The following is an 18862-nucleotide window of genomic DNA, read 5'->3' as shown; positions in this document are numbered from 1 at the left end:
GAACAAAATAAGATTGAATAAATAAAAAACATCGCAAACTCCTCTCTCATAATGTGTATAATAACCAAGAATAACATTTTATAAGAATTTTTTTCTTCTTTTTTTTTCAGAATGTTGTCGCGTGACGTCAGTGCCGTAAAGCGCCAGCCGCTGTCGTGATTCGGCACATGTGTAGCTGTTGTCATGCCGTGCGCTCAAATCATGAGTGATTATAGATTATTAATAGAGTAAATGTATAAACTGGAGCAGCTGGATAACATCGGTCTGCACACACACGGGCTGCCGGAGCTTCGAGAGGACTGAGAGGTAAAGATGACAGAGAAACCACAGCAGAACAACATCACGTGACAGATTGATAAATCAGTAGCTGATAGATGCTGTTTATGTGTCAGTTTGAGATCATCAGCGGGTTCACGGTTCGGGTCTGGTTGTGGTTGAGGATGTTCGTGCTGGTGGAGATGGTGGACACGGTCCGGATTCCTCCGTGGAGTTTCCATCGGCAGCTGAACGACGCGATCGCCGAAGAGCTCAACAAGAAACTCGCCAACAAGGTGAAGAGACACTCATCACACATATTACTGACTCATGCTTCAAAACAAATGCTTCCAGTGTTGGAGAGAGTTACTTTTAAAGGTAATGGATTACAATATTGCGTTTTACTCACTGAAAAAGTAACTCATTCCGGTAAGGAAAGTAATGCGTTATGTTACTTTCGGGTTACTTTTTCTAGCTGGGCTTGCTTGTTTGTTTGTTTGTTTTTCAAATGAAGGTCAGCAGCAAAGACATTGGTTAATAAAATGAGATTGAAGAGATTAAATACATGAAGTACATTATTTAACATAATTCTTGGAGATTTGCGTAATTTGCATTTTCAGTTTGAGTAATTTTGTAAATTGAGGAAAAGACCGTTTCAATTTGCAATGCCTTTAATTTGTAATCAAGCCTAATTGATGTATACATTTATTTCTTACCCTCTTGTTCTTTTTTGCTGTCATTTTCCTCCTATCTTTCTTATTTTTATTTTTATGCTGTTGGCAAATTTATTAACTTTTTTTTCTTGTAATGCTTTTATTGTAGTAAATAATATAGATCTGTGCACAGCCCACATTGATTGATACAACCTGTGCACAACCCGGATTGATAAGCGGTCATAAGTTTTATAAAATGCTCTAAAGTCATGAAACTTAAAAAAATATATATGTTATTATATCATTTTACAAACGAATGAAGCAATGTTTACTTTTAATATAGAATGCTTTCTCTCTCAATATTAGTTATTTTTTTTCCTAAAAAATACCTAAATAGAGTACAAAAGAGGGTGTCTGCAAACATTGGGACAAAAAACAGCAAAAAAAAAACATTAAATTCTGCTACCATGTAAATGTTGGAGGAAGGATCTTCAGAATGTATTTAAGAGCTTCACTTCATAAAAAAAAAAAAAAAAAAATCATGACGTAATTAAATATTTGATCATTAACCCCTGAACTGTCACCCCCCTTTTTTGCATAGACATGAAAATCACTATCCAGACTTAAATGGTTGTAATTCAAGAATGCTTTGGAATATAGACCTATGGCTGGTCTTGTTTTTTAAAATAATACATTTGGCAGATTATTATAAATTATGAAAGTGAAACAGAAAAAATGTTATAGAAGTCTGAGTTCATGAAAATGTATAAATATAATTATTTATATTTAATATGAAATATACATTTTACAAAATGTGTTTTTCTCTACAACTGCAAGAAAATCAAAGCCATAAATCTGAATAAGTTGTGTTCCAAATTTTAGGTTGATATAAAAAAAAAAAAAAGAGCTTTCAGTAAGATTTCTTTGGGCGCAGTACCAAACTTTTTCACTAGGTGACAACCAGACTCCATTACTGCCAATATAAGGGCGCCTCCATTTCCACATAAGTTTTGAGTGATCTGAACCATATATTTCCATAAGTTTCATACAATTTATGACATCCTATTGAGAAGTAGTATGGGTGGTTTGGCAGTATTTGATTTGAATTCAACCTCTAAGAAACGCATAAAAAGAGCACATGCTCGTTATAGCTCACCGCCGCATCACAAATCGAGAATCCATATTTTTTCCTTTATATTTAAAACATTTTCTGACTTTTTTCTCTCATAAAATTGAATTGGTGTTATCTTTTGAATTCTTGGCATGAAAACAAACTGAGGTTTCTACCAATCTTTCATGATTTTTCATGTTCATCTATTTCAAAATAAAGGCCTGAACACGCCTAATGAGTAGGAAATATTCTTGTTGCAAATTGATAAATTACTTTATTTTAAAAAACAGTCACCAAATATGAAAACTAGAGATTGTAAGCTTTCAAATGATACAGTGAGGAAAAGAAGTATTTGAACACCCTGCTATTTTGCAAGTTCTCCCACTTAGAAATCATGGAGGGGTCTGAAATTGTCATCGTAGGTGCATGTCCACTGTGAGAGACATAATCTAAAAAAAAAAAATCCAGAAATCACAATATATGATTTTTTAACAATTTATTTGTATGATACAGCTGCAAATAAGTATTTGAACACCTGAGAAAATCAATGTTAACAGTAGCCTTTGTTTGCAATTACAGAGGTCAAACGTTTCCTGTAGTTTTTCACCAGGTTTGCACACACTGCAGGAGGGATTTTGGCCCACTCCTCCACACAGATCTTCTCTAGATCAGTCAGGTTTCTGGGCTGTCGCTGAGAAACACGGAGTTTGAGCTCCCTCCAAAGATTCTCTATTGGGTTTAGGTCTGGAGACTGGCTAGGCCACGCCAGAACCTTGATATGCTTCTTACAGAGCCACTCCTTGGTTATCCTGGCTGTGTGCTTCGGGTCATTGTCATGTTGGAAGACCCAGCCTCGACCCATCTTCAATGCTCTAACTGAGGGAAGGAGGTTGTTCCCCAAAATCTCGCAATACATGGCCCCGGTCATCCTCTCCTTAATACAGTGCAGTCGCCCTGTCCCATGTGCAGAAAAACACCCCCAAAGCATGATGCTACCACCCCCATGCTTCACAGTAGGGATGGTGTTCTTGGGATGGTACTCATCATTCTTCTTCCTCCAAACACGTTTAGTGGAATTATGACCAAAAAGTTCTATTTTGGTCTCATCTGACCACATGACTTTCTCCCATGACTCCTCTGGATCATCCAAATGGTCATTGGCAAACTTAAGACGGGCCTTGACATGTGCTGGTTTAAGCAGGGGAACCTTCCGTGCCATGCATGATTTCAAACCATGACGTCTTAGTGTATTACCAACAGTAACCTTGGAAACGGTGGTCCCAGCTCTTTTCAGGTCATTGACCAGCTCCTCCCGTGTGGTTCTGGGCTGATTTCTCACCTTTCTTAGGATCATTGAGACCCCACGAGGTGAGATCTTGCATGGAGCCCCAGTCCGAGGGAGATTGACAGTCATGTTTAGCTTCTTCCATTTTCTAATGATTGCTCCAACAGTGGACCTTTTTTCACCAAGCTGCTTGGCAATTTCCCCGTAGCCCTTTCCAGCCTTGTGGAGGTGTACAATTTTGTCTTTGGACAGCTCTTTGGTCTTGGCCATGTTAGTAGTTGGATTCTTACTGATTGTATGGGGTGGACAGGTGTCTTTATGCAGCTAACGACCTCAAACAGGTGCATCTAATTTAGGATAATAAATGGAGTGGAGGTGGACATTTTAAAGGCAGACTAACAGGTCTTTGAGGGTCAGAATTCTAGCTGATAGACAGGTGTTCAAATACTTATTTGCAGCTGTATCATAAAAATAAATTGTTAAAAAATCATATATTGCGATTTCTGGATTTTTTTTTTTTAGATTATGTCTCTCACAGTGGACATGCACCTACGATGACAATTTCAGACCCCTCCATGATTTCCAAGTGGGAGAACTTGCAAAATAGCAGGGTGTTCAAATACTTACTGTACATAGTTTGTCACTATTACTTTAGGTTTTTACTAAGATATTATTGTTTTAAATACATAATGGCAAAACAATATTATTAATAATTCATATTTTTTTAAACTTTCAAGAGGAATCACAATCATTATCAAGTCCATTTTCTCCTGATCCTGTCTGAACTCCTCCATGTGTCTGCAGGTGGTGTATAACGTGGGCTTGTGCATCTGTCTGTATGACATCACTAAACTGGAGGATTCCTACATCTTTCCTGGAGACGGAGCGTCTCATACTAAAGGTACAAGCGTCATAGCAACAGCGTCATAGCAACATCATAACTCACTGCATTCAGGCGGTCGAGCAAAACCTCTCCCTCTCTCTCTTCTCTCCTGCAGTTCACTTTCGATACGTGGTTTTCCACCCGTTCCTGGATGCGATTCTGGTAGGAAAGATTAAAGGCTGCAGTGCCGAGGGTGTTCACGGTGAGAGAGGCCACACTAAACACCCATGATGCTTTGCTCTCGCGCTGATGCCAGGATTGTTAGAGTTAATGAAAACCATTAAAAAAAAAACTGTTACTTGGAAAAAAAAAAGTGTATATATATATATATATATATATATATATATGTATGTTTTTTTTTTTAAATCATTAAACTCTACTAAAATGAAAAAAAAAAAAAAAAAAAAAAAAAAATTAAATAAAAATATTTTGCTGCTAAAATTGACAATTACTAAACTTTTCGCTAAAATAAAAATTTATGGAAAATATAAAAACTAATTTAAAATGATAGTGATACTAAAACAACACTGTCAAATGAGTTCATTTACATGCTCATCGTTACAGTTCATCTTCATAGTCAAGCCTTTATTCCAGTAGATTTGGAACATTAGAACTCCATTTAACGGAATAATGGCTTAATTGGAATTTAGCACCTGCTTGGAAATGGAAAAATTCTAAAATCATTGGAAAATGATTATATTGGTAAATAATCAGTTTATGTGTGTTGATTCCACAGTGAGCCTCGGATTCTTTGATGACATCATAATCCCGCCGGAGTCGCTACAGCAACCGGCTAAATTGTATCCTGAATTACCACTTCTAAAACTCATTTCATTTTTTTGTATATATTATATACATTTAACGTAATTTATATATATAAATAAATAAATAAATAAATATATATATATATATATATATATATATATATATATATATATATATATATATATATATATATATAGATAGCTAGCTAGATAGATAGATAGATAATAGGGCGGTGCAGCGATTAATCGCATCCAAAATAAAAGTTTGTGTTTACATAATATATGTATTTATAGTATATATAAATACACACCCATGCATATTTTTATATATATATATATATGAAATATTTGCATGTATATACTGTATATATATTTATATATAATTTATATTATATATAAATATGAATATTTTATATATAAATAACAAATTTTTCTTAAATATATACATGCATGTGTGTACATACTACATAATTATATGCAGTACACACACATATATTATGTAAACACAAACTTTTATTTTGGATGCGATTAATTGTTGCACCGCCCTAATATCTATATCAATTTTGTTATTATTTTTTATAGTGTATTTGTAGTAAATGACCTGAAGTGAGTTTGTCTACCCATCATGCACTGTTCCTTCACGGTTGGCGCAGTGACGATGCGGAGCAGGTGTGGATGTGGGAGTACGAGACGGACGAGGGCACTCACGACCTCTACATGGACCAGGGCGAAGAGATCCGCTTCCGGGTCGTGGACGAGGTGTTCCTCGACACGTCTCCCACCGGTCCCAGCACAGAGAAGGAAGCGCCGAGCGCAGCCGGCTCCACAGCGCCGCCCGCAGGAGTGGAGGACACCACACCGCAGAAAGAGGCTCCATACACACTCATAGTGAGAAAATTAGGAACAAAATATACTTACAATGACTTTAAACCTGTTCCATCCACTCTTTCCCTTTGGAATAACATCCCAGCTTACGGGGAATATTCTGGCAAGTTTACGAACGAACGTTCTTCTAGTAACATTAAAAGAATGTTCGTTCAAAATAAATACTGTCAAACCAATGTATTCAGACACCTTCTCACATTATCACAGTTTATTCGCTATAGTTTAGAAAATGGTAATAAAATAAGACAAGAACTCAGAATTATTAAATTAGTTGATATTTCACTGGTTTTGTCCATCCTTCTGTTAGACTGTCTCACACATGCATTATTTTGAATATCTGTCAGCTGTTAAATTTAACTACACAATTAGATAATACCAGTTTAGCTCAACAAATTACCAAACAAATGCTTCATTTTATTCAGTCTGTGGTGTAAAAAGGTTGCATTAGCAATTAAAGAAAAAACACTTCAGCAAAACATGGTCAGGTCAAAGTGTCTAAATAATATTTGCTTCCAAATTTGTATACATTTTACTGATAGTCCATTGGATGAAGAATGTTTAGGTATAATATGTCACTGTTTACTTTATTTAGCTATATAAGTGAACTATAGTGTCCTGCACCCACTAGTAAAACAATCTAAAAAATTATATCTGGTGTCTGAATAATTTTTGGTTTGACTGTATCTGGACTTAAGTAACGTTTTCAAAATGTAAACACAAACCTATATGAAGCATTATCCTGCAACATTTTAGTTGAACGTTCATATAACATTTTATTTTATTTTTATTTTACTTGTTTCGGAATATTCCGAGAACATTACAAGAATGTGAGCAACATGATAAAACTGAACATTCCGTGAATGTTTTCTCTAATTCTCACGCAATCAAGAAAAATATGTTGAACGTTCCCAGAAATAATGTTTTCGTAACTTAATGGGAACGTTAACAAAACCATATTTCCTGGTTAGCCTAGGTGTGTTGATGAATTGCTGATAACAAGGCCACTAACGTCTGTTCTTCTCTTTGGCAGGGATCCGTTAGTGAACCGGGTCTGGGTCTTTTGTCCTGGTGGAACAGTTAACAGTCTCTTCTGTGATTATAAACTGAGAAACATCAGCTCAGCTTTTCACAAGACTCATTTACTCCTTCATGAACTCAAGCTCTGTGGATCAATCAGTGAGAAGATGCTGCTGACCAATCGGAGACACTTAACGAAGAGTCATTTGAAATGATTCAAAAAGAATTATTGTGTTGTAATTCTGCTGTTGTTTGGAGGATTGAGATAATTTGAGTTTAATTATTTTTTTTGTTGAGACCTACAGAGTTTACTTTATAGATAAATACATTTTTATTTGAAAAAAAACAAAACAAAGTTTAGCTTCAAATAATGTCTTTATTGATCTTATCTGAATTGAAGATTTTTGTGAGGTCATGTAGCCTATATGGTTTTTGGATTTTTGGTTTGTTTTGGAAAATTTGAATATAAAAATATTTACAAAAGACTAAAGTGTTGTTGTATATATATATATATATATATATAGTATTATTTTAGGTAACACTTTATTTTACAGTGTCCATGTTACATTATGTTACATGTACTAATTACTGAGAACAATAAATTATGCATAATTACATGCAACTAACCCTCAACCTAATCCTACCCTAACCCTAAAGTAAGTACATGTAGTTGCCTAATATTACTCGGTTCTTAAATATATAATTACACTGTAACAATGACACCTTAAAATAAAGTGTAACCATATTTTATTTATTTTAAATGTATTATTTTCATTGATTCTGTCAGCTGACTTCTGTTTACATAATCTCTCGTGACATTATGATAGTTCTCTGACGGGAGTGACTCATTTTCCGGGATTCGGTGACGCTGCTTCAGTAAACGCGTCGGTTCTCCTGGTAAACGCGTGTTAACAGGGATCTCCTCCATCACACGATCCTGACTGCGGATTCACACTTCATCTTATATAACTGCGGTCGACAGGACGGGACAGAAGCATCTGCGAACTCCAGCTGTAAGTTTCTGCATTTGGTGCATTTATTCTAGCACGTTTCCATCTTATGCATTTATTCCCGTAATGCTTGGGCTATTAAAATAATATAATCTAAAATCAAATACTATTATTAGTGCTTGTATACATTTTAGGGGTCCTGTCTCCCTTTTGTTCAGAGCACCGGCCGTACGTGCTTTAAAACTTAACATGCACGCTCCCTATATAGACAGCATGTTTAGGTTAGGTAGCCTATTATATTGTGTTATATGAATAATCGCACATATAATGCTTTCAAAATGCTGTCAAGCAAGTCAGCCGACGAGGTTTTGAGGAACAATCCCTGCCCTCCATCAAGAACATTCTAGAATCGGGTGACGCTGACTTGAACGGAACCTGGAAAAATAATAGCATAATTCAAACGTTCCTTAACGTAATGTGTCGTTTCTGCAGTCTGGTCATTTTTCCCGCGGTATTTCGGGTCATAATTCCATCGCATCATAACACTAGTTCTAAATAAGTCTCGTATTCTTTTTTTAAGTTATAAATGTAATTTCACATTTGGTCCAGTTTTAGCCAAAAGTAGGACAGTGATTGAGGATCTTATGATGTTTCTTTCGCTGTGACTTGGAATTTCATAGTAGCCTACGTTATGACGCTGTAAAGTCGCGTGTTGCATAATAACAGCAGAACCAGCGCCTCTGACGTCACGAGGACAGATTTCGCATCACTCGTCACTGAGCACGAACCTTAGAAATGATAAATAAACTTCTGACAACTGATGTACAGTTTGGTTTAATCTCTTTCCTATACAGAACTGCATACTTATTAACCTCTGGTAATGCATCCCAATTTGCGTACATGTGCACTATTATATGCCATAGCCTAGTGTGTTCATACAGAAGATTCCAACAATAAGTGCACTTCAAATACCCGGATGACACACTCATTAAGTGTGGAATGTTAAATTATAAACTAGCTGTCTAAATGTCATACACTAAACAGTGTAGTACATAGTGTGTAAATTTCATAGTGTATAGTTTGTAATTTGGGACACGTATGCTTATTATTAAATAAACTATGCAAGAGTCATCTACTTATAATTCAATCATAAACTTTTCAAACAGTAGATAGTATGCTACATTGTTGCATGACCTCATTATACTGCACGTTTAATTAGGTAATTTATCTCAGATAAAACATTTACATCGCTTTTTTTTAATCCGTTTTTATAAAAGCTGCAATTAAGCAATCAAAATAGACATGTTAAGTGTAATGTCTGATTTTAATTTTTTATGCTGGAAATATAAGGTCATGTCAAGTGCACTGCATTGGGGTACAGTATCTAACATACATACTGCACATACACATTCAGATATAATATGGTAGTAGCCTAATAATAATAATATGAGGATTAATAAATAAGGATTTCAGTGCTATGTTGAAAAAGTGATGAACGGAGTCTAGCAACATTACGTAAATAATAATGTAATAATGTAGAAATAATGCAATGTGTGTTATTAATATGATAGCCAGTATAAAGCAAACCATCATATAACACCAATACTTTTCACTTGAGTGGAAATACTAACTGGGCAGTTATCAATAAGCAGCATAAAAGATTGAGATTTAGATAAAGTAGACCCAGACCCAACAAGAAGAACCTCTGTTTCGTTAGTATTAAGCTTAAAAAATGTGTTAGTTATTCATGTTACATCCTGCAAACATTCAGTGAGTTCAAGTGGGGGATGGGAAACATTAGGTTTTGTAGATACGTACAACTGTGTATCATCTGCATAGAAATGAAAGTTGATGCTGTAAGTGCGAAAATTATGACCAAGAGATAAAATATAGATAATAATTAAAAGCAGACCCAACACTGACCCCTGTGGAACACCGTGAGTAACGGAGACTCCCCAGGTGAATAGGGTAAAAAAATACTAATAGATGTCACCATACTTCACCAGGTGATTGATTACATTAATAATTGCAAACATTTTTTTGTATTACAAGTTTTCTGAAATGTTATGTTTAAATATGCAAATTAGGTGTTATTAAATCTGCACTAATTTGCATAGATTTCTAGAACAAAAATCTGAACATTGAATGAAGTCAGGTTCAAAATTCTTGTTTAAATTTTTTTATATATATTAGAGTCAAAGGTTTAAGGAATAAAATGTTGTATAAAATCAGGAAAATTATATATGTTATACAAACCCCTCTGTAAAAACCTTCAGAATATAAATAATAATAAAATTGAAGTGGATATTTCTGGCTCAATGTAGGAGGAAAAACTCATTTTGAGAAAACGGCCTTTAAAGAAATAGAGCCCTATCTTGCACCCAGCGCAATTGACTTTTTATACCGGCGCATGTATCATTCCTATTTTGCACCCGACGCACAGCGGACTTTTCCCTCCACAGACGCACGTCGGTAAATTAGGGAATGAAATTGCACTCCCGGGGGTGGTTCAGCGCAAAGAGGAGGCGTGATCCGGCGCAAACATTCCCTGGTGCTATTTTGCAGTTTCAGAAAACAATTCCGCCACAGACCAGGAAAAACCTAGTCTAAAGTCAGTGGCGCGTTATTCAGATGCTATTTTAAGGGCGCATGCTTGGCCATAATGTAGCGTATGCACAACACGTATACACTTTGCTTCTCTCATCTACACAGACGCAGCAGTTTTCATTTTTGCATACCATACATAATTACAAGGGAAAATATTCCACACGAAGGAAATCATTGTGGTGTCCATGAAGAAGTGAAAAATAGGCATAAATCTAGCTTACACATTTAACCAAATTATTATACGCCTGTTTAACCAAAGCTTATTTGGGTGGGTTTCTCCCATCCCCATACAATGTCACTTCTCTGTGTTTTACGGCCCTGACAAGAACGTCGGTCTCCTCGGCTGTGAAGCGCTGCTGGCGTGCGCCTGACAAATCCGCCGTTATAATAGCAATCCGCCATGGAACAAGCGCCTACTCTTAAAGGGAATGTGAGATGTCGCTCTGATTGGTTTATTTCACGTTACGCCCAAACCACACCTATGAATAATGAAGCTACTTCAGACCAACCCATTTTAGATTTGCGTCGGGCGCAAGAGTCATTTATCCCGCCGGTATAATAGCAACAGCATCCGAGATCCGCCCACAAAGTTACTTGCGTTTCGCGTTTGATACTTGCATTTCAGATCGTTAAAATAGGGCCCATATACTGTCATTTAAATCTACAGACGCAAATAGATAAAGTGCTCTAAAAGATACAGTTAAAAGTGTATTTGGATGTTTTCTTTCCACTAGTCTGAAAAAAACACTTTATGAAAAGCCAAAAAGCCCAAAATCTCAAAATTGGCCGATGCATGAAAAAACACTGTTGCCTGTAGTGTCTCGCCTTAATCTGTACAAACTGTTTTCTGTCACTTAAATAGGATGAAAACCAAAGAAGTTTTAATGTGGTATAGTAGTATGAAATAGTCTTTTAATGTAGAAGTGACAAAAATACACAAGTGGTGTATAGTTCACTCTGATCTTGGAGCGGTTCCTTGGTTTCTTTAATGCCTCTATGAACACAATGCAGGGTTTTGTGCGCAAGGAACTGGGCACGCACCCTAGCGCCCCGGGCACAAACTGTCTTGCATGTAAACACACACACACACACACACACACACACACACACACACACACACACACACACACACACACACACACACAGAGCCTTTGTGCAGGGCAGGGCAGAGTAAAGCTGTGTTGCTGCATGTCGCTACACGCAGAACAATCTGTGCCCCTGCAAATAAAAAACAGAGCAAAGTACGCATGCAAAGTGTTTGCCAATAAATACACAGTTTAATGTGCGTCACAGAGTAGTCTTGCGCTGGATGCCTGAGTTTAGTGTTTCTCTCTCAGACAGCAGGTCGTGTTCTTTAAGCATCTGGAGAGCATTCAGAAAGACCGGATCATGGCGGACCCGGAGCTGTCGTCCCCGACGGACCCGTCCCTGCACTCTCCGCGCTCTGCGCCACTGTCGCTGTCGTTCCCGTTCCTACGCGAGGGAAGCCACGTCTGGGACAGAGCCACGCCGCAGCCCGGGGAGTTACCGAGCCCCCTGCCCACCAAACGCACGCGCACCTACTCCGCGTAAGTCAAGCACACACAATTCACAAACCTGAAAACTTTACATGCTGAACAAACATTGAGGGTACATTTACACGACAACGATATACTTAAAACGGAGACGTTTTTCCTTTCCTACAGACGATCCCCATTCACACGGATCCGTGAAAATGAATAAAAACGCTGTATTCTGCTGCCAGGCCATTAGATGGCGATGAAACACTATAGACTGAACACGTAATACGCATGTGGATGACGTCATTGTCTTTAGAGATTCACGTTTTTGTTGTTTACACGGAGACCGTTTTCAAAAACGTGCACTTTGAAACCTGTTTTCAAACGTTTGCGTTTTCAGGCACCCGAAACGCAGTCGTCCTGTAAACCAACGGCCAAAACGCATGAAAAATGTATGTTTTTAGTTGAGAACTATTGCACTATTAATGGGACCATTCACACAGAATGCATTTTTGTGGTCAATAACGTGAGACGGAGGTCAGTGGAATGAAGAAAACGCAAGCGCCACGTTTTATTCCGTTTTATTCCGCTCCATCTCACGCATGTCTTCACAGCTTTCAAAGTATATACTCAAGCGCGGATGGACGAGGACAATTGCTTTTTCTATACTCTAGCAGACGCCAGAGGGCAGCACTGAGTCATGTCATTTACAGGACATTTGTTTGGAAGGACAGAAGAAAAGCAGCGGATCTGCCGTTGAGTGCAGGGTTTAGAACAAGAGGAAGAACTAAAAGTAGAAAACGATGGATAAGGATATGCTGCTTTGTTTACTGTTCTTGGAACAGCGTGTTGTTTTGTATCGCTCTTTCCGCACTCTTCTTCCACTACTGCACAATAGATCACAGCTGCATATTGCCACCTAGTGGACACTTCTGTCTCAACATTCACCTCGCGCATGCGCAGTTGTAAGCGCACAGAAAATCCGCGCGGACACAGAAAAGCCCTGCAGTGCGTTACAAATCGTGTACTGTCTGAGTACATTTGAATTTGAACTTACTTCATGATAGAGATGAGTCCGTTCATTGCGTGTGTCACATGACAAATGAACCAAAGACTCGGAAGGGAAAATTAAATATTTATGTTCCCTGTAAATTATCTTTGGCTGCATTATAATGATTTCTTAATTCAAAATATGATCAAGATTGCAAAGGTGGATGTTTTCGGGGAATTTAGCTGTTAAAAGTATAACATTTAAAGCCACTTAAATGACCGCAATGACTCGAATAAAGATCTGTTCATTTTGATGAACGAGATCGAACGAGAGAGTCAGTAAAATGATCCGAATTTCCCATCACTACTTCATAACCGTTAAAAAAGTATGTTCAATATAGTATGAATGTGTATAGTATGAATGTAGCCCGTATGTACGTATGCTCATTTACAAGTTAATAATTTTGTTTATGGGGGTTTTGTTTATTTTTCATAATATTTCTTATCACTTTTCTTATAACTTTGTTGCAGCACCTGTTTTTCACCCTCTGTCTGAACACTGTTTTAAGTTATGGTTTCTTTAAAACCCGCCTTCTGAAAAGTGCTATGTGCTCTGATTGGTCAGCCGGCCCCAGTCTGTTGTGATTGGTCCACCGCTTAGAGCTTGTGTCATAAATGTAACGTGCCTTACCATAACCAGCGAGTATCAGGCAGATGAGATTCACTGGCTTTGGACCAACTTCAAACTTCACTGATTGTTCACATGCACAAACAACTATAAGACACTGAATGAACGGTAAAATGTAAAAAAGCATAATGGGCCCCCCTTTTAACTATTTTACTAGGTGGCTATTTCATATAATTTTGTACGAGGCGAATCGTATACTAATATTTGGGGGAAAAGAAAGCATGAAGGTCCACCTGTAATGAACGTAACCATAACTGGGGTGTAAGCAAATCATACAAAAATGTACAAATGATATAGTAGTCCTACTAATTCATATGAATTAGCCACCAATTGGACAAAACATAAACAGCTATGAGTTGTCCTGAGATTGTTGTGTGTGTGTGCAGGACTGTGCGCGCGAACGCAGGCCCCGTCTTCAAAGGTGTGTGTAAAGCCTTCTCGCGCTCGCAGGGTCACGGCTTCATCAGACCGGCTCTCGGTGGAGAGGACATCTTCGTGCACATCTCAGAGTGAGTCCAGTTCAACACCAGTACCAGCTCACACACACTGAACCAGCTCCACCTCACACCTCAACATCACGAGTCAGAACAGAGGAAATCTGATTATATCTGACATGCAGAAACATGCATAATACTGTTTAAAGGTAAAACAGCAACAACAAAAACAACAATAATAATAATATAAAAAATATATATATATTAGCAATAATAATTATATTAATATATCATATATTTATGTATTTATAATGTTTTATATTTTTATAAATATAATATATAATAATAACAGTAAAAGAGTAATATAAAATATTATAATAATAATAATTTTATAAAGTATACTAAAAAACAATTATAGTTATAATTATAAATGATAAATATATTTTATTTTAATCAAATATAATATGTATTTAATAATAAAACAATAGAATAATTTTTTTAAAATATAGCTGTAAATTATATTAATAAAAATATAATAATAATTGTATAAAGTATACTAAAAATAACAACTGTATAACAACTGTAACAACAACAATAGTAATTTTATAAATATAATAATAAAAATGTTTTATAAATATAATAATACAAATGTTAAATAATTATACTAAGTATATTATTTTTATAAAGTTTAATAATAATAATCATTTTATAAAGTATACTAATAATAACAATAATTATTATTTTATAAAGTATACTAACCATAATAATAATTTTATAAAGTATAAGAACAACAGTAACAATAATTGTAAAATATAATAGTAATAATTTTATAAACTATAATAATAACATTAATGATACAAATTGTAATAATCATTTTATAAAATACAATAATAAACATAATACAAAGTATAATAATAATAATAGTATTATTACATACATACATATAAAATACAATAATAATACTTTTGACTAAATATTTATTGTCTGTGGTTTTAGAAAATAGATCTTTAAAATAATGTGAGCAATTCCTGTTTTGTTTTCTTAAAGTTTTTTTGTTAAATCTGTTGAAAAATCAGAAAACTTGATATGCCATTATATTTTTTATAAAAATTATACATTTATCAAGAATATAGTATATTTTTATTAGACATGTCTGATATATGTTAGGGTGACCAAACGTCCTGTTTTCCCAGGACATGTCCTGTTTTCACGTCCTGTCCTGGTCGTCCTGGCTGTATTTTATAAAGTGATGAAAATGTCCGGGTTTTCATTATTTTCATTTGGGCCATTAAGCGTGTACTTTAAATACATGCTTGCCTTTGCACACAAAACATATGAAACTGGCTTCGGCTTCGCCCCCGTCTTGTTATAATCAGTGCGTTCCTCAATCCGCAGCGGCAAGCAGAGAGCACGTCAGAATACAGAGGCCTGTGTGTGTGTGTGTGTGTGTGTGTGTGTGTGTGTGTGTGTGTGTGTGTGTGTGTGTGTTCATCTCAGCCTCATTGGTCTGTCACTGCTCGTCAATGTCAGAATATTTGAAATGACCAATCAAATCAAAGTAGTAGGCGGACTTTACGTTCACAGAATTTTAGCAGCGTGACTCGACGCTTCAGTTTACGGTCAAGTGCGAGATAAGACGTAAGTAGCTAACAGCATAAAAATTTTTTTAAAAGCCCATATGTAAATTCACAGATGATTTACAGAGAAAATTCCCGTGTTTTCGTTTCGGTCGGGATCCGCGTGAAGCAGAATGCATGAACTGCAAACACGTACAAAGCTGTACGTGTCAGTGTCAGATAAAGGTGCTAGTGACCTAGAAGCCCACATAAATAAAGTATAGGCTACAAGAGAACATCAGGAGGATTTAATAAAAAAAAAAAATTTCACTGAAATAGTGTAGTAGATTTTTTATTTTAGTAGTAGATTTTTAACCTATGACCATGAAAAGAAGTAATGTAATGTAAAAGGTGTTAAAAGCTGAACTTTTTTTTTTTGTTTTTTTGTATTCTATTGTTGCGGGCCAAACATTGAATGGAAAGGATGTATTACTTTATGTATTAAAGTACAATAACATAGTTGCAAGGTTGTGAATGCATTTGTCAAGTATTTTTTGATGCATTCACCCCCAACCACGCCTCCCCAAACCACGCCCCCGCTTATCAACCATGCCCCCATCCTCTTTTCTGAAAACTAAAATATGGTCACCCTAATATATGTGCAGTGTGTGATTTAACTGTAGGTCTCACCCTAGCTGAACTTTCACCAGCACAATACTAATCTCTTCTCTGGCCTTCAACATGTGATAGATCAAAAACAGTGTTTCAAAACAGACCGTGCCACCAGTAGGGAGTAGCTAGAAGATTTGATAACAAAAAATGTGGATGAGCTTATTAAAAAGTGCTGGAAAGTGTATGTTTATGGGCAGACTGAAGATGAAAAGAAGAGGAAAACACCTGTATATGAGGTCATTGGTCAAAAACAGAATAAAAACACGACACTACTCTCAATAATCTGAAATATCAGAGTCATTTAGAAGCAAATGTCATGTCTGATTGCAAAAATCACTGTAAATCAATGTGTGTCAATCAAACCGTGTGTTTTCCTGCTGGTGTTTCTCTCTTGCAGTATTGAAGGAGAGTATGTTCCTATGGAGGGGGATGAGGTCACGTACAAGGTCTGTGCCGTCCCGCCCAAGAACGTGAAGGTCCAGGCCGTGGAGGTGCTCCTCACACACCTGAAGCCCGGGACCAAACACGAGACCTGGTCGGGCCAGATCATCAGCTCCTAGAGAGGATTGTTGTGAGAGCAGAGCATCATGGGAGCAAGGCTGATGAAAGTTAAAGGGTGCAGAGAATGTCAGAAGAGTTCAGCCGTCGAAAGGAGACGGGTTGCATTACGGGAACGCTTAGAAACAGACTCGAAACGCAAGCGCACAAATGCAAATACACAACTCACAGGTTTCTGTTGCATTGTTGATGCTCTCAGTGCCAATTCACAGTACTTTTTCTGTTTTAGGCTCAATAGCGTAGGTATTTAAAGCTTTGTTGCCAATGCTTGTGTTCTTGCGTAGCGTTTGTTTCAGGTTAAACGAGACGTCAGACGGAGAGAGAGATTGTGAAATGATGGTTGAACATCCTCAAACTGAACTGTGAACCGAGATCGAATCGAACGCATCGATCCAGATGCGCACATGCTACACTTGTGACTGGTTTTGGCTCTTATATTTCTGTTTATTTCCAGACAGCAACATATTGTCGGCCCAGATCCGGCCCACATCTGGTACACAGGAAAAACTCCAGTGTTAAATTAACTGTCCTGGGAGTTTATTTGAGACCACACTCAAGAGTGTTAAAATATGAGTGTTAAATGAACACTGAAGCAGTGTTAAGTTAATGAGATAATTAAGTGATGTTGTTACTTGATTGATGATTGACCATTATTGAAGACACCTGATGTTAACAAGCAGAATCACCAAAGGATAAAAAAACATAAATTGTAAGTCGCCATTATGATGATCAGTGTTTGCTTTAGTTGGGCTCTTGACCCTTACATTTTTAACTTTAGATTTTGTTTGGGCTGTTGTAACTGAGTTGTGGGTCGACACTATGTTGCTGTCTGAGTTTATGCATTTATTTTTGATAATTCTGTGTTAAATTGATGGTTATATAGGTAAATGGTAAAATATCACTGATGTTTTGCAGTAGTGAGAGTTTAGGGGGGCAAATGCTTCATTCTCATTAAAGTTGCAATGCAAAAATCGTAATGGTCCTAAAACTAAACGTAATTTTTATTGCGCAAATAATTTTCATTTGATTTCTGGGTGAAATACAAGTCGGACATGATCTTGACGGGTTTGGAGGGCTTTGTAATTTTAAGCTCTGTTATAAATGCTGGAACTGAAGCCTCATAGACTAATATTGCACTTGAAACTTGACAGCCCAAATATAAACTGCCAAACTGACTTCATCTCCCAGAATTCACGGGAGTCTTTCAGGGTAAAACAAGCAGCATTTTGTAGACAAGCTGAGGAATAACAGTCGGCTAGCAAAAGCATTTAAACAGATTTTCGTGTTATTTTTGCTATATGTGTGTGTGACGTTCATGATGATGTAATGACGGTGATGCACTGTTGCGTTAAATGTTTGGTCACATGATCCGTTGCATGTTCTTGAGTTTGTCTTGTGATTTGATCGTCAGATTTCTGGACCCTCAGTTGTGTTTTAACTGTGATTGTTTTTTTTTTTTCTATTTTCAGCACTTTTCAGAGCTCAGATCACTGTGGTCGACGTCCTTTCCTTGTGAACTTTGATGGACTAATAAAATTACTTTATGATTCACACGTTTGTTTCTCACTGCAAAACAAATTATGTAATTAATCATACAAAAAATTATATTTGCACAAAACTTTTAACCACAGCATCTGCACATACTCAAATATTACACGTGCAGCATCCATAAACAAAGATCAGACTCCTTTACAATTTACAAAAAATTTGTATTTACAATAAACAGACATGTTCATGATGCATCACATTAGTATTATTAGCAATCGCATGGATTCTTCACACAGACTTAATCATGAAAATCACATTATTGATATCACATATTTTTCCTTTTATCGGTTACAACATACATTCTACTAAAAAAAATGAACTAAGATCCTCAATAAATGAGTTTGTTTAATAACTATGTTTGCTTGTTGGAATTGAGATCACATCACTTTTCCAGCAAAACAAACTCGCAGATGAAACTAAAGGGGCGGACGAGCCACTCGAGCAAATAAATTTATTTCCAAATGAATTAAAGTTAAAGTGCATTTATGCCATCAGATATGAAACACT

General features: G+C 36.5%; 2 protein-coding genes across 2 annotated transcripts; both read left to right on the top strand.

Annotated features, from left to right (window-relative positions):
• The first annotated feature begins 129 nt into the window (after positions 1-129).
• On the top strand, positions 130-7339 carry polr3h (polymerase (RNA) III (DNA directed) polypeptide H). Its single transcript, XM_084387248.1, has 7 exons — positions 130-306; positions 393-551; positions 4109-4205; positions 4303-4389; positions 4924-4987; positions 5605-5839; positions 6867-7339. Exons 2-7 carry the CDS (start codon positions 441-443, stop codon positions 6915-6917), a joined length of 645 nt encoding a protein of 214 aa, XP_084243374.1. The 5' UTR covers positions 130-306; positions 393-440; the 3' UTR covers positions 6918-7339.
• Positions 7340-7695: 356 nt separating this feature from the next.
• csdc2b (cold shock domain containing C2, RNA binding b) lies at positions 7696-18358 on the top strand. Its single transcript, XM_084387281.1, has 4 exons — positions 7696-7866; positions 11748-11978; positions 13974-14096; positions 16647-18358. Exons 2-4 carry the CDS (start codon positions 11800-11802, stop codon positions 16807-16809), a joined length of 465 nt encoding a protein of 154 aa, XP_084243407.1. The 5' UTR covers positions 7696-7866; positions 11748-11799; the 3' UTR covers positions 16810-18358.
• Positions 18359-18862: the final 504 nt, after the last annotated feature.

The sequence above is a fragment of the Rutilus rutilus genome (genome assembly GCF_951802725.1).
Source record: "Rutilus rutilus genome assembly, chromosome: 1".
NCBI classification, from domain to species: Eukaryota; Metazoa; Chordata; class Actinopteri; order Cypriniformes; family Leuciscidae; genus Rutilus; species Rutilus rutilus.
The sequence above is the reverse complement of the archived record's forward strand: the minus strand, read 5'-3'. Positions and strand labels throughout refer to the sequence as shown.